The 13,855-nt window shown below is 51.7% G+C and overlaps 1 protein-coding gene across 2 annotated transcripts; it reads right to left on the reverse strand.

The window, feature by feature from the left end:
- Positions 1–128: 128 nt before the first annotated feature.
- LOC121978006 (RAB6-interacting golgin-like) lies at positions 129–1,152 on the reverse strand. 2 transcript variants are annotated; one of them, XM_042530402.1, is made up of 4 exons: positions 734–1,152; positions 553–663; positions 384–457; positions 129–280 (listed from the first exon to the last, which is right to left on the reverse strand). In XM_042530402.1, exons 1-3 carry the CDS (start codon positions 989–991, stop codon positions 401–403), a joined length of 426 nt encoding a protein of 141 aa, XP_042386336.1. In that variant the 5' UTR covers positions 992–1,152; the 3' UTR covers positions 129–280; positions 384–400. The 2 variants fall into 2 exon arrangements, with proteins under 2 accessions (XP_042386336.1, XP_042386335.1); XM_042530401.1 differs by having other exon boundaries at positions 384–464; positions 734–1,141.
- Between the last annotated feature and the right edge of the window lie 12,703 nt (positions 1,153–13,855).

Raw genomic sequence — 13,855 nt, forward strand, 5'->3', positions numbered from 1 at the left:
AATATTCTCGGCATCTCGGTGCGGAGCAGGACGGACGGAGCTTGGTCTTCACGTCACCGATCGAGACTAGGGATGCCACGTGATATTTGTTCAATTATTCTTATAATCTTTCTTTTGATACAAACTCGCCCATGAAACCACACAATCCAATCAATTGAAAAAAGAAACTCACTTCCAATCCATTAACGATACAATTGTCATAGATTTATCGAATAGAGTCGATTGTCTTGCTCAACTCCTCCAGCTTCTTCATCCTCAGTCTTTCACTCTCGCTGACCAACTACGTTGCCATCAAGAGATTCAATCAGAGCTCACTCAGCTCCATGTCGGAAATAAGAAGAAAATGCTAAAGTTGCAATACAGGTTATCGATGAATTGTTCACCTCCATTAGTTTGTCGACTAGTTGCGCCTTCTCCCTGTTCTTGTCGCCGAATGCTTCGCGAGCTTGCATGTATTCTTTCTCCTTAATCCATGAGGTAATTAATATATGAAAAATGGCTACAACAGAAAGATGGAATTGGTAGCAAATAAGAATTGGAATAATTCTGAACCTTCTTGAGGCAATTCTGGCTCAGAAGCTTCAGCTCACGGTTCACCATGTCGATCTTCTTGCGCATAGCTGACACTTGCTTCCTTGTTGGATCAAGCATTGCTTCGAGTTCCTGATGAAGAACAAGAGAAATTATCATGGTCCACAAATTTTATGTTACATGTTGTAAAATATGCACTTACTTTTCTGATCACAGCCAGCCTTTTGCTCTCCTCCTCTACTCTGCCTAATTTCGCAAACACCCTCTCTTTGATCTCCATCTTCTTCCTCTCAATCTGCTCTTCCTTAGCTCGGAAAGTGGAGAGAGTTGTTCTGGATGAAAAGGCCTCGTCCTCATCTTCCCTCTCTTCATCTGATGTGCCATCTCTCTGGCTGTGTGTAGAACCCCTGATCCATAAACTCTGCTGCTGCTGCTGCTGCTGATGAATTGGAGTTTGCATGGCTCACTTAATAGCCCTTGCCTCCTATCTTCTCCTCCTCTTTATATAACACTGTTCTTCCTCATACAACTGGTTCTTAAAGCAATCCAAACAACTGACAAGCCTCTACCTAATCACAAGTGTTCCAAATTCTTTCTTACTTGAAATCTTTTCATCCTTTAACAAAGTCTTGGTACAAATTAATCAATTTCAGTAGTGATTAAACGCCTTACAGTGAAGGGAATGAATGATGGTGTCAAAGTGTCTTGTGGAAGGGAATGAAAGGCTTGAGTGGAGTAGAATCTAAGTCTCTGTTGCCTGAGAACAAAACCGTAGAGGCCACGGGAAGCTGCAATCTGATCAGCTACCTAACAGATCTCGACACAGCTCCATAATTCCACTAGTGTACTACTCAAGTCTTTCAATTGTATCAAGCTTTTCATCTTACTTGGGGTTTAAGAGAACAAATGACCACACATATAGATCGTTCATCTTTGCCTAATCGAGGATATAGATTCTGTTGGCAATCTGTTACAGGAGATGTTGGGAAAATTACATAATTAAAATTATGCAAAATTAATTCTAACCTATCTGTTGAAATAACCTGAGCGGATAATCTCAGACTGCCAGCGGGGCTGGTTTTGCCAAGCTTCTGATGGTCCGAGTTGCAGAGTTGATGTGGTGCATAGCAGAATAAGAAATCGATCGCCAAATCGGGAAAAAAAAATCGTTGACTAAGATATCGATACTTGCGTTCAATGCATTCCTTGAAACAGATTCGTCTCACCTCCGGCTGTCCTTCGAGGTTTTCTCGGGTCGTCTATTTCCCATGATACAACGATAAAATCATGTACGCAATCAAGCACTAGTTGTTTATGGCGAACTGAGAATGCACCCGAGTATTCGGATGCAGCCGAACGGATGCACAACTGAGAGAGTTTTGTGGGAGAACACAGGTGGACAGAGGTTCGCTTCCGACTCTTCCTCTCACTTTCTCTTTCGCTTATCTTCCGCTACTCTATACACTTTGCTCAAGATCCAACCTCCTTATATAGGAGCTCTCACCTTGCCTGCAATGAATGATCAAATTATGGTCATTTAATGTTGAGTTTAATGTCGTCATTAATGAGTTTAATGTCTTCATTAATGTTAAGACGTTACGGAATCATTATTAATGGATTTAATGTCGTCATTAATACTAAAACGTTACGAAATCACCATTAATGAGTTTAATGTCACCATTAATGTTGAGATGTTACGAAATCATCATTAACTTCATATAAATACTTCCGTTACCCTCTTGAGTAGTAACAAAAAGAAATTCAGATGGCAAAATATTAGTTTATTTACTTGGACAAATTTTGCCTTGACTGGTCCGGCATTCGACGTGCGCAGGTTATGATCGCACATGCGCTAACCTTGGTTTAGTACAATCTGGGCCTTGGATTTGCACCCACCTTTACATACTCACGCGTGAGAGAGTCTCTCCCCATGCATATGTTTACAATATCAATGCATGTGCCATAATTTAAACCAATAATAAAGCCAAGAGACTTCTAATGTGAGACTAACAACTCATGCACAATAGAGTCTCTTCATCTCCACCTCTTTATTCCATTCATATTTCCAATAATCCCCCACATGAATGGAATACATGGTATGTGATAGCATTCAACAGTTGAGTCAAGTATAGGATAGGTAGGTGATCCGGCGGTTAGAACAGGGGACCCCCATTTTGAAGGGTCAACGCCACGTGGAAGTCAAAGGGCCAGGTGACCAACCGGAAAAGGATGGGCCGACCTCCCGGTCGGTCGACCGGTGAATAACCGATGGCAAAAGGCGCCCCGACATGAGTCGGGGTCCCGGCGCTCGATTGAACAATAACGAAGCGCCGAGCGGAAGTCATGCTCGGCCGTAGACATAAGGTAACATACTGCTAGCAGTCCCCACATAGCACCTTACCGAGGATCTCCCCAGCATACCGATGCATATGGAGGGTCGGACGTGAGATGAGTGCCGACTGGCCAGATGGGAGATGAGTGCCGACCGGCCGGATGGGAGATGAGTGCCGGCCGGCCGGACACCCCGGCATGGAGTAGGGAGAGAAGGACAAGGAACATCTTATGACAGCTGTCAAGTCCTATGACTAGGCCATACTCCAAATCTGGCGGCAAGGTGTTTTGCTGTCCCATCGAAGACGTGCTTGGACTATAGCAGTATGGTGTCAGGTAAGTTTTCTGACAAACACATACCGAGGTATGGGCTGAGGACACGTATGTGCCTCGGTAGGTGTGCGTGAGTTCTTTCACCGCTCTATATAAGGAGCCTTATACTTCGCCGGAGGTACGCGTTCTATAATTTTGGCAGCCACTTCTCCACTGTTAGCTTGCCTGACTTGAGCGTCGGAGGGTCGCCGCCGGGAACCCTTCCCGGCCCGACTTCTTTGCAGGATCGCCGGAAGTTCGCACCAGCATTCGAAGACCCACGTCAGCAACCGGAAAGTGCCACATGCCCAGCGTCCGTTGATTCAACTTTCGGACAGGATCAATTTGGCACCGTCTGTGGGAACGCTCCTGCATCCGAACGGAAGCAATGGACGAAGCTAGACGACAGCACACGGTGACGCTTTCCACGGAGGAACTCGATGCTCTGATCGAGTTGAGGGCCGCCAAGCTTGTGGAGCAAAAACAGAAAGCACCAGCCGAGCGGCCTGAGCAGCAAGCAACATCAGCATCTAGTGGCCGAGCAGAAGCACCATAGGCCACTGTTGCATTCCATCGGGCCCTATTCCGCACCCCTGAAGCCGCAGCAACTAATCGAGATCGGGGATCTTCTTCGGATGAAATGCCAAGACGAGACGACAAAAAAGGGAAAGCCCCCCGAACGGACGCATCACCTGAGCGGATCAATCGCCAATTTTCAGAGGTTATTCTACGATACCCTCTGCCCAAGCACTATGTGCCTCCGATGATCGGCGAATACAATGGAACCACTGACCCGGATGATCATTTGGGCAAGTTTGATAACACGGCAACCCTGCATCAATACACAGATGGGGTGAAGTGTCGGGTTTTCCTCACCACCCTCTCTGGATCGGCTCAACGGTGGTTTCGAAGATTGCCTGACGGATCTATCTCAAGCTTCAAAGACTTCCGAACGGCTTTCCTACACCACTTCGCAAGCAGTCGGCGCTATCAGAAGACTAGTGTCAGCCTGTTTGCCATCAAACAGGAAGCCCGCGAATCGCTCCGAGACTACATCTAGCGGTTCAACAGAGTGGCCATGGATATTCCAACGGCCACCTCGGAGACCATGATGAATGCCTTCACACAAGGCCTTGTGGATGGGGATTTCTTCCGATCACTCATTCGGAAGCCGCCCCGAGACTACGACCACATGCTACACCGGGCCAAAGAATACATCAACGTGGAGGAAGCCCAAGCGGCCCGGAAAAAAGAAACTCCAGCCGAGCGGGCTCCTCCTGCCGAACGGAAGTCGCACGCTGCTCATCAGCCACCCAGAGGGCCGAAGCAATCCGCTCCCCCCATGCTAGGTCCCACGTGCAAGAGGTAGCTGCCGCTCGGCCTAAGTCAAAGAAGAAATGGACCCCAATGTTCTGTTCCTTCCACATGACGGATACGCACAACACAAGGGATTGTCGAAGTCTTCCCTTGATTGCTCATCCCATTCCCCGGAGTGGCGGTCGTCGATCGCCATCAGCCGACAGGAGACAGAGGCCTCGTGAAGCCGATCGGACGTAAGTTGACAGGCGACAACAACAGACTCCCGAGCGGCATCGCTCTCTGAGGCGGGAGAATCTCTGGATGTCTAGAGAACGGCCCCGATCGTCCGCTCGGGAAGAAGAAAATAGGAGTAATACTTCCCGAGGCGAGATCAACATTATTGCTGGCGGGCCGACTGGAGGCGACTCTAACCGAGCAAGGAAGGCGAGCGTCCGGCAGCTCCAGATCCATGCGGTCGGCTGCAGCCAGGAACGGGCAAGTGGACCCGAAATCAGTTTCGGGCCCAGGGACTTAGAAGGAGTTGAAGTCCCCCACGACGATGCTCTTCTCATCAAAGCGGCAATAGCCAATTACACTATTCACCGCGTTTTTATTGGCACGGGAAGCTCGGTCAATATCATATTCAAAAAGGCATTCGATCAACTGCAAATCGATCGAGCCGAGCTGCTACCCATGACAACCCCTCTATACGGATTTACGGGCAATGAAGTTCAGCCGGTCGGACAGATCCGACTGGCCATATCGCTGGGAGAGGAGCCGCTCAGAAGGACGCGTACTGCAAACTTCGTCGTGGTGGATTCTCTGTCAGCATACAACGTCATATTGGGGCGACCAACTCTCAGTGAATTCCGAGCGGCCATTTCCACCTTCCACCAGAAGATCAAGTTCCCCGTCGAGGACAAAGTGGGAGAAGTACGAGGGGATCAACTGGTAGCTCGGCGATGTTACGTCGAGATGGTCCGAGCAGAAGCCAATGTCGCTCGGAAGACGCCCCGGATCGAGGTGAACGCTATCACTGAAAAGTCATCCTCTTTGATTTATGAAGAAAAAGAGGAAGTGCAAATTCACCCGACCCGATCGGAGGCCACGACATTCATCGCGTCCGATCTGGAGGTGAACCAGAAGGAGGAAGTGATCCAATGCCTCCAGAGAAACCATGATGTCTTCGTCTGGGCGACACATGAGCTGCCCGGAATTTCACCAAGTATAGCGCAGCATGAGCTCCATGTCCGACCGGATGCTCGGCCGGTGAAGCAGAGAAAGAGGGATTTCAGCGCCGAACAGAATGCCATCATCCGAGAGGAGGTAGAGAAACTCCTGGAGGCCGACCACATACGCGAGGTCCAATTCCCGAGCTGGTTGGCGAACGTGGTGCTTGTCTCCAAGCCCGGCAATAAGTGGAGAGTGTGCATCAATTTCCGGGACCTTAATAAGGCGTGCCAAAGGATTTTTATCCCCTGCCCCGGATCGATCAACTGGTGGACTCGACGGCCGGCTGCGAGCTGATATGTATGCTCAACGCTTACCAAGGTTATCATCAAGTGCCGCTCGCCCGAGAAGATCAAGAAAAAGTCAGCTTCGTTACAGCCGACGACACCTATTGCTATAATGTGATGTCGTTCGGGTTGAAGAACGCAGGAGCCACTTACCAACGCTTGATGAACAAAGTGTTCAAGGAGCAGATCGGGCGAAATCTGGAAGTATATGTGGACGACATTCTCATCAAGTCCGTCCGAGCGGCCGATCTCTTGGAAGACATGGAGGAGACTTTCCGAGCGCTAAGAAGGTATGGAGTTAAACTAAATCCCCTGAAATGTCTGTTCGGAGCAAAAGGAAGGCGTTTCCTGGGTTACATAGTAACCGGGCTGGGTATCGAAGTAAATCCCAGCAAGGTGAAAGCCTTACAAGATATGTCGCCTCCAAGAAATCTGAGGGAAGTGCAGCGCTTGACCGGTCGGATAACAGCATTGTCTAGATTCATCTCGAAGACCGCCGATCGGAGTCTCCCATTTTTCAAAATCTTGCACAAGGCCACCAAGTTTCACTGGGACGAAGAATGCGATCGGGCGTTCGAAGATCTGAAGACATATTTGAATTCTCTTCCGGTACTAGCCAAGCCAGCTGCGGGTGAGCCACTTTGTATCTACTTATCTTCAACTGAACAAGCCGTCGGCTCGGCATTAGTAAGGCCGAGCGGAGAAGAGCCTGTGTATTTTCTGAGCCATATTTTTAAAGATGCTGAATCTCGCTACACTGGGCTCGAGAAACTGGCTTTCGCTTTGGTCCTCACCGCTCAGCGCCTCCGTCCTTATTTCTTGGCTCATACTATCATCGTCTGGACGAATAGCCCATTGGGAAGAATGCTGTTGAATCCCGAAGCGTCCGGACGGCTCATTAAATGGACGACGGAGTTGAGCGAATTCGACATCCAATACCAGCCCCGGTCGGCGATAAAGGCGCAGTCCTTGGCGAATTTTGTCACCGAAGTACAAAGGCCAGAACTCGAAGCCATGTGGAAGATATTTGTGGACGGATCGGCCACTCGGCTCGGGAGCGGTATTAGTGTATTATTGCTTTCTCCCCAAGAAAAAAAGATGCATCTATCCGTCCGGCTTGATTATAGAGCTATGAATAATAAAGCAGAGTATGAAGCCCTTATAGCCGGCTTACAGGCCGCCCGGCATGTAGGGGCCGGACGGGTGACGCTACATTCAGACTCCCAATTGGCCGCTCAACAACTCTCAGGCTCTTTTGAAATCAACAACGCTCGGCTCAAGCTTTACGCTCAAGCCTTCGAGAGACTCAAGGCCGACTTCAGAGAGGTTATTATCCAGAAGATACCCTGAGCAGAGAACCAAGCGGCTGATGAGTTAGCCAAACTCGTAAAATCAATAACGTCGATCGCCATCCAGCAACCAGTCGAACAAGTATCTTTGGTGGCGCACGTCGACCGGATGGAGGGCCTCTCGTTCCCGAGCGACTGGCGGACACCCATCATAGAGTTTCTCCGCTCGGGTGCTACACCGTCCGATCGGGATGAGGCCCAGCTACTGAGAAGGAGAGTCGGTCGGTTCACGCTCATTGGAGACCAACTGTACAAGAAGGCTTTCTCTCGCCCGCTGCTGAAATGCGTAAGCTCGAAAGACGCGGCGTACATCCTCCAAGAAGTGCATCAAGGATCCTGCAGAGGGCATCCGGGCAGACGATCGCTGGCTAAGAAGATCCTGCTGGCCGGATACTTTTGGCCAACTTTACAAGCAGACGCCGCTCGGGCCGTCGCGACGTGCCTTTCTTGCCAAAAGTATCACAATTTCTCTCACCGACCGGCGGAAGAAATGAAGGCAGCTACTGTATCTTGTCCGTTCGACCAATGGGGAATGGATATTGTGGGTCCGTTTCCTATGGCGACCGGACAGCGGAAATTTTTATTGGTGGCGGTCGATTATTTCTCCAAGTGGGTGGAGGCCGAGCCGCTAGCCAAGATCACCGAGCAGATAGTCAAGAAATTTATCTGGCAACATATCATCTGCCGGTTCGGTATCCCCCGCCGACTCGTCTCCGACAACGGGCGACAATTCGCGGGAAAGTTGCTCGAAGATTGGTGCAAAAGCTATGGCATCGAGCAACACTTCACGTCCGTGGCGTATCCCCAAAGTAACGGTCAAGCCGAAGTAGCCAATCGGGAAATTCTTCGTATTTTGCGCGCTCGGCTTGACCATTTGGGAGGAAGTTGGGTGGATGAAGTGTCGGGCATTCTGTGGGTCATCCGAACGACCCCAAAGGAAGGAACAGGCGTCACGCCTTTCCATCTGGTGTACGGTGGCGAAGTGGTGATTCCTGTTGAAGTCGGCGTCGAGTCCGCCCGGATCCAGAATTATGATGATGGCAACGCCGAGCGGAGGAACATGGAGCTAGATTTGGTTGACGAGGAGCGAGCCAAGGCGTTCGTCCGGCTGATGGCGTACCGGCAACGGATGAAGCAAAACTACAACCGGCGTGTCATCCCCAGGTCTTTCCAGGTCGGCGACCTTGTCTGGAAGAAAGTGAAGTCGGTCGGCGACGTCGGCAAGCTAGAAGCTCCTTGGGCGGGCCCCTTCAAAATCATCGAAAGGCTCCGCTCGGGCGCTTATTATTTGGAAGACGAAGACGGGCGGCAGCTGGATCGGCCGTGGAGCGCGAATCATCTTCAGCCGTACCGAGCTGGGTAAGAGGTGCGCTGATGTAATTTCGTATACATTTTGGTTGCCCATGTACCTGTAATGCAGGAAGTCAAAATAATTGAAGGATGGCAAATAGCTTCACCGAACGGCTATGTCAAGTTAGCCTTAAATGCCGTCGAGCTCCGACGTTAAAAATCGAGAGACGAGCCGGCGTCTATAAACCCGCCGAGCGGAAGACCGTCGAGCTCCGACGTTAAAAATCGAGAGACGAGCCAACGTCTATAAACCCGCCGAGCGGAAGACCGTCGAGCTCCGACGTTAAATATCGAGAGACGAGCCGGCGTCTATAAACCCGCCGAGCGGAAGACCGTCGAGCTCCGACGTTAAAAATCGAGAGACGAGCCGGCGTCTATAAACCCTCCGAGCGGAAGACCGTCGAGCTCCGACGTTAAATATCGAGAGACGAGCCGGCGTTTATAAACCCTCCGAGCGGAAGACCGTCGAGCTCCGACGTTAAAAATCGAGAGACGAGCCGGCGTCTATAAACCCTCCGAGCGGAAGGCCGTCGAGCTCCGACGTTAAAAATCGAGAGACGAGCCGGCGTCTATAAACCCGCCGAGCGGAAGACCGTCGAGCTCCGACGTTAAAAATCGAGAGACGAGCCAGCGTCTATAAACCCTCCGAGCGGAAGACCGTCGAGCTCCGACGTTAAATATCGAGAGACGAGCCGGCGTCTATAAACCAGCCGAGCGGAAGACCGTCGAGCTCCGCCGTTAAAAATCGAGAGACGAGCCGGCGTCTATAAACCCGCCGAACGGAAGACCGTCGAGCTCCGACGTTAAAAATCGAGAGACGAGCCGGCGTCTATAAACCCGCCGAGCGAAAAACCGTCGAGCTCTGACATTAAAAATCGAGAGACGACCCGGCGTCTATAAACCCTCCAAGCGGAAGACCGTCGAGCTCCGACGTTAAATATCGAGAGACGAGCCGGCGTCTATAAACCCGCCGAGCGGAAGACCGTCGAGCTCTGACGTTAAAAATTGAGAGACGAGCCGGCGTCTATAAACCCGCCGAGCGGAAGACCGTCGAGCTCCGACGTTAAAAATCGAGAGACGAGCCGACGTCTATAAACCCGCAGAGCGGAAGACCGTCGAGCTCCGAAATTAAAAATCGAGAGACGAGCCAGCGTCTATAAATCCACCGAGCGGAAGACCGTCGAGCTCCGACGTTAAAAATTGAGAGACGCGTCGATGTCTATAAATCTGCCGATCGGCAGATCGTCTAGCTTAGATGGTAAAGATTTACGTTAAAAGGCGAGCAACCGGAGGCTGTAAATCCTCCGGATGGATAACTTTCTGCAAGGTCCTGCTCGGTTGTAAAGGCCGACCTCTGATCGGACCTGCTGATGAGGCAAGAATAAGGAAAGTGTAGGGCCGAGCGGCTCCTTTATAAAATGTACTTGGGACGCGAGAAAACTGCGACCGAGACGAAAGTAAAGATGGGACGCTGGTAAAACGAACAAATAACAAAAGGAGATAATCCACTTATGCCGAGCGACGGACAGACAAAATTTATAATATTCGCCCCGAACGGCAGGCATACAAAAGATTGCACACTTAGAGAAATTACATAAACCCCTCATTCACTATCATCAAAGTTAAAGAGAGAGTCGGGGATGGAGCCCATCATGGCCGCCAAATCTTCAGGGGGGGGGGGGGACGCACAGCTCGGCAGGTATGTGGCCTTTGGTCTTCAAATATTCCACTGCCACTTTGATCGCCTCTTCAAAGTTAAGGATAGCTTGTCGCTAAACCTTTCGCCAAATTCATCCGAGCGGACGAATGCTTTACGCACCTCCGCCGACCGACCAGGCTCCCCGTCCTAATATTCTTTAAAAGTAGCTTTAGAAGCATCGAGGGCAGCTTGAAGATCTTTCCGAGCCCCTTCCGCTTTAGCCTGGTCGGCCGACCGGCCCTCCCGTTCAGTCTTGAGCAAGGCGTCTAATTCATTCACTCTCTGCTCTAGCCCCCGGTTCTCTACCTTCATCATATCCATATCGTCGATGGCTTGGCGCTTCCGGGTGGTCGCGGTCTTTATCTCTTTGTCCCGCTGCTTGACCAAAGCCTCGAGTCGAGCCACTTCGCTCGACAAGCCGGAAGACTTACCCCATTCGGCTTCCAGCAGTTTTTTTGCCTTCTCCAGAGCGGCCGTTGACTGTCTGCTTTCTCCAGCGGCTTTGAGCTTTTTCAGCTCGTCTTCCAGTTCGGCTAGGCGATTGCTGATAGCAATCTGCTCTACTCAATTTTGCAAACGGACAGGAGCAAGTTAGAAACTAAATCCAAATAACTAACAAGGCAAAAGAACATACCCCGGTCGCCTGTTGTAGATTGCTGTCGCCTAGCTGACCGGGGGTCATCATTGTAATTCGGAGCCGAGCATCCTCCCAGGCTTTGGCAAGAGGACCCGTGAGGGTGATCTGCTGCTCGGGGACCACTGGCCGATCAGCAGCCGCCATATATTCCTCCGACGGAAGGCGTAAGATAGTTTTTATCAATCTCGGGCCGCTCGGATCACCCTGGGGCGCAGCTGCTTTACCGAACGGCTCACCACTTGAGGAAGGAAGGTCGCCCAATCGCCTAAGGCGACGCATGGTTCGCAGAGGACTGGTGGGCGGCACCTCAGAGGTAGCCCTTGGAGAGCCGCGCGGCGTGCGGGTACTCTCTATAGAGACCGTCCCGGACAGCACTGGAGCTTCATCGCCCCGCTCGAACGGCGGTTCATCAGATGGAGTTGGTTGAGAGGCTGGCTCTGGCCGTCGGCGTTTCCGAGCTGTCAGGGGAACTTCGTCGGCCGAACGACCCTCTACCTCGACTTGAGTAGAAGGCTCTATATCGCCCGCAACCTCGCCGAGAGAGGCAGAAGCGTCTAAGGCTTCGGGGACACTCTGAGTCCCCTCACCCTCTCCGCTGGCCGGACCACGCCTCGATCTCAGCGGCTCGCAGTTTCAGCCGCTCGGTAGCCCTGGCGCGCCACATAACTTCGGCTGCGGAAGCAAAGAATAAATCAGTTAGAACAAAAGAAAAAGGACGATAAGAGAACTTACTCATGCTGCAAGGCAGGTCGGCTGGAATGGGGGACAAGCCAAATATATACATCACTCCCGGGAGGAGCAGCTTGTCGATGTGATAGCGCTGGCCAACCAGCCGGTCAGCTGCATGAAGGTAGGCCGGATCGCCCCTAAACTTGCCGAGCTCCGGTTGCGCTGGCATCGCCGTCTGCCATTTGATATGGAAGGCCGGTGGCTCGGGGGAACGCATGTAGAAAAAATACTCCTTCCAGTGTTTGTTGGAGCTCGGCATATTATCAAAAAGGACAAAACCTATCCTAGATTGGAAAACAAAAGTACCTCACTCGGCTTGCTTAGGGTAGTAGAAGTAGTGGAACACTTTGGGGTTCAACGGGATGTTGTTCAGTTTAAACAGAACTACCACTCCGCTCAACAGCCTGATTGAATTCGGGACTAGCTGGCCGAGCGGGATGCGAAACTAGTTGCAAACTTGCAAGAAAAACTTATGGGGTGGAAAGCGTAGCCCGGCCAAAAATTGGTCTCGGAAGAAAAGAACGGTGTCGGGCGACGGTTCATGAGGCGGGTCGGCGGGAGTGGCTAATACTATGTGGTGGTCGGCAGGGATTTCATAGGTCCGAGCGAGGCGCAGCGCGTCCTCCTCGTCAAACCGGCTCTCCATGGTCGTGTACCAAAGACCGGGAGCGCCGGCGGTCGGCTATGAGGTACTAGTCATGGTATAAGGCAAGGAACGAACGCGGAATGAAAGGAAAAGGAAATAAAGCAAGGAAAGAAGGGGGCAGAATGATAGAGACAACTAACAGGAAGAAAAGGAGGGAGGAAGCGAGGAAAAGAAAGGCTTACGAGCAAAAGGATGGTCGCAAGGGGCCTTGAGGTCGCCGGAGAAGAAAGGAGCAGCGGGGCGTCGGGGATCGATGAAGCCGAAATGCGGCGAAGAAGAGAAGTCGCGAGCTTTATAACGTCGGGCGCAAGCAGCTTCCACCGTCCGATTCAGGTCGTGAAGAACGAGGTCATCATCCAGCTGTTCATTTCAAACGGCGGCTGTCCCATCGGAGGTAACGCCACCGCCATACGCTGACAAAAGCGAGATCGCCACGTGTCAGCAGGATACAGGTCACATTTAATGAGCGCCCCTTACCGCGCAGTGCACGTGATTGGCAGTAGGGGAAAGGATTCGGCATGGATTCCAAGGGAATACAAGGCACGGGCAAGACACCACCGAACAGATGAGCATCCCTAAGCCTGGCCAAGCGGACTAATGTAGCGCCCGTTACTCAGTCAGACCGGCAGTCCATTCAGTCAGACTTCGCCTCCTTCGACTAGACTTGAGGGGGAGGCAAGTGATCCGGCGGTTAGAACAGGGGACCCCCATTTTGAAGGGTCAACGCCACGTGGAAGTCAAAGGGCCAGGTGGCCGACCGGAGAAGGATGGGCCGACCTCCCGGCCGGTCGACCGGTGAATAACCGATGGCAAAAGGCGCCCCGACAGGAGTCGGGGTCCCGACGCTCGATTGTACAGTAACGAAGCGCCGAGCGGAAGTCATGCTCAGCCGTAGACATAAGGTAACATACTGCTAGCAGTCCCCACATTGCACCTTACCGAGGATCTCCCCAGCATACCGATGCATATGGAGGGCAGGACGTGAGATGAGTGCCGGCTGGCCAGACGGGAGATGAGTGCCGACCAGCCGGACGGGAGATGAGTGCCGGCCGGTCGGACGCCCCGGCATGGAGTAGGGAGAGAAGGACAAGGAACATCTTATGACAGCTGTCAAGTCCTATGACTAGGTCATACTCCAAATCTGGCGGCAAGGTATTCTGCTGTCCCATCGAAGACGTGCCTGGACTGTAGCAGTATGGTGTCAGGTAAGCTTTCTGACAAACACATACCGAGGTATGGGCTGAGGACACGTATGTGCCTCGGTAGGTGTGCGTGAGTTCTTTCACCGCTCTATATAAGGAGCCTTATACTTCACCGGAGGTACGCGTTCTATAATTTTGGCAGCCACTTCTCCACTGTTAGCTTGCCTGACTTGAGCGTCGGAGGGTCGCCGCCAGGAACTCTTCCCGGCCCGACTTCTTTGCAGGATCGCCTAAAGTTCGCACCAGCATTCGA

This window comes from Zingiber officinale, chromosome 4B (assembly GCF_018446385.1).
Source record: "Zingiber officinale cultivar Zhangliang chromosome 4B, Zo_v1.1, whole genome shotgun sequence".
Classification (NCBI taxonomy): domain Eukaryota; kingdom Viridiplantae; phylum Streptophyta; class Magnoliopsida; order Zingiberales; family Zingiberaceae; genus Zingiber; species Zingiber officinale.

Coding starts and splice junctions, on each gene's coding strand:
- LOC121978006 (XM_042530401.1), bottom strand. CDS start 991: ATGCAAACTCCAATTCATCAGCAGCAGCAGCAGCAGCAGAGTTTATGG. Junction 664..733: donor GGCTGGCTGTGATCAGAAAA/GTAAGTGCATAT, acceptor GTTCTTCATCAG/GAACTCGAAGCAATGCTTGA. Junction 281..383: donor TAGTCGACAAACTAATGGAG/GTGAACAATTCA, acceptor ATGGCAACGTAG/TTGGTCAGCGAGAGTGAAAG.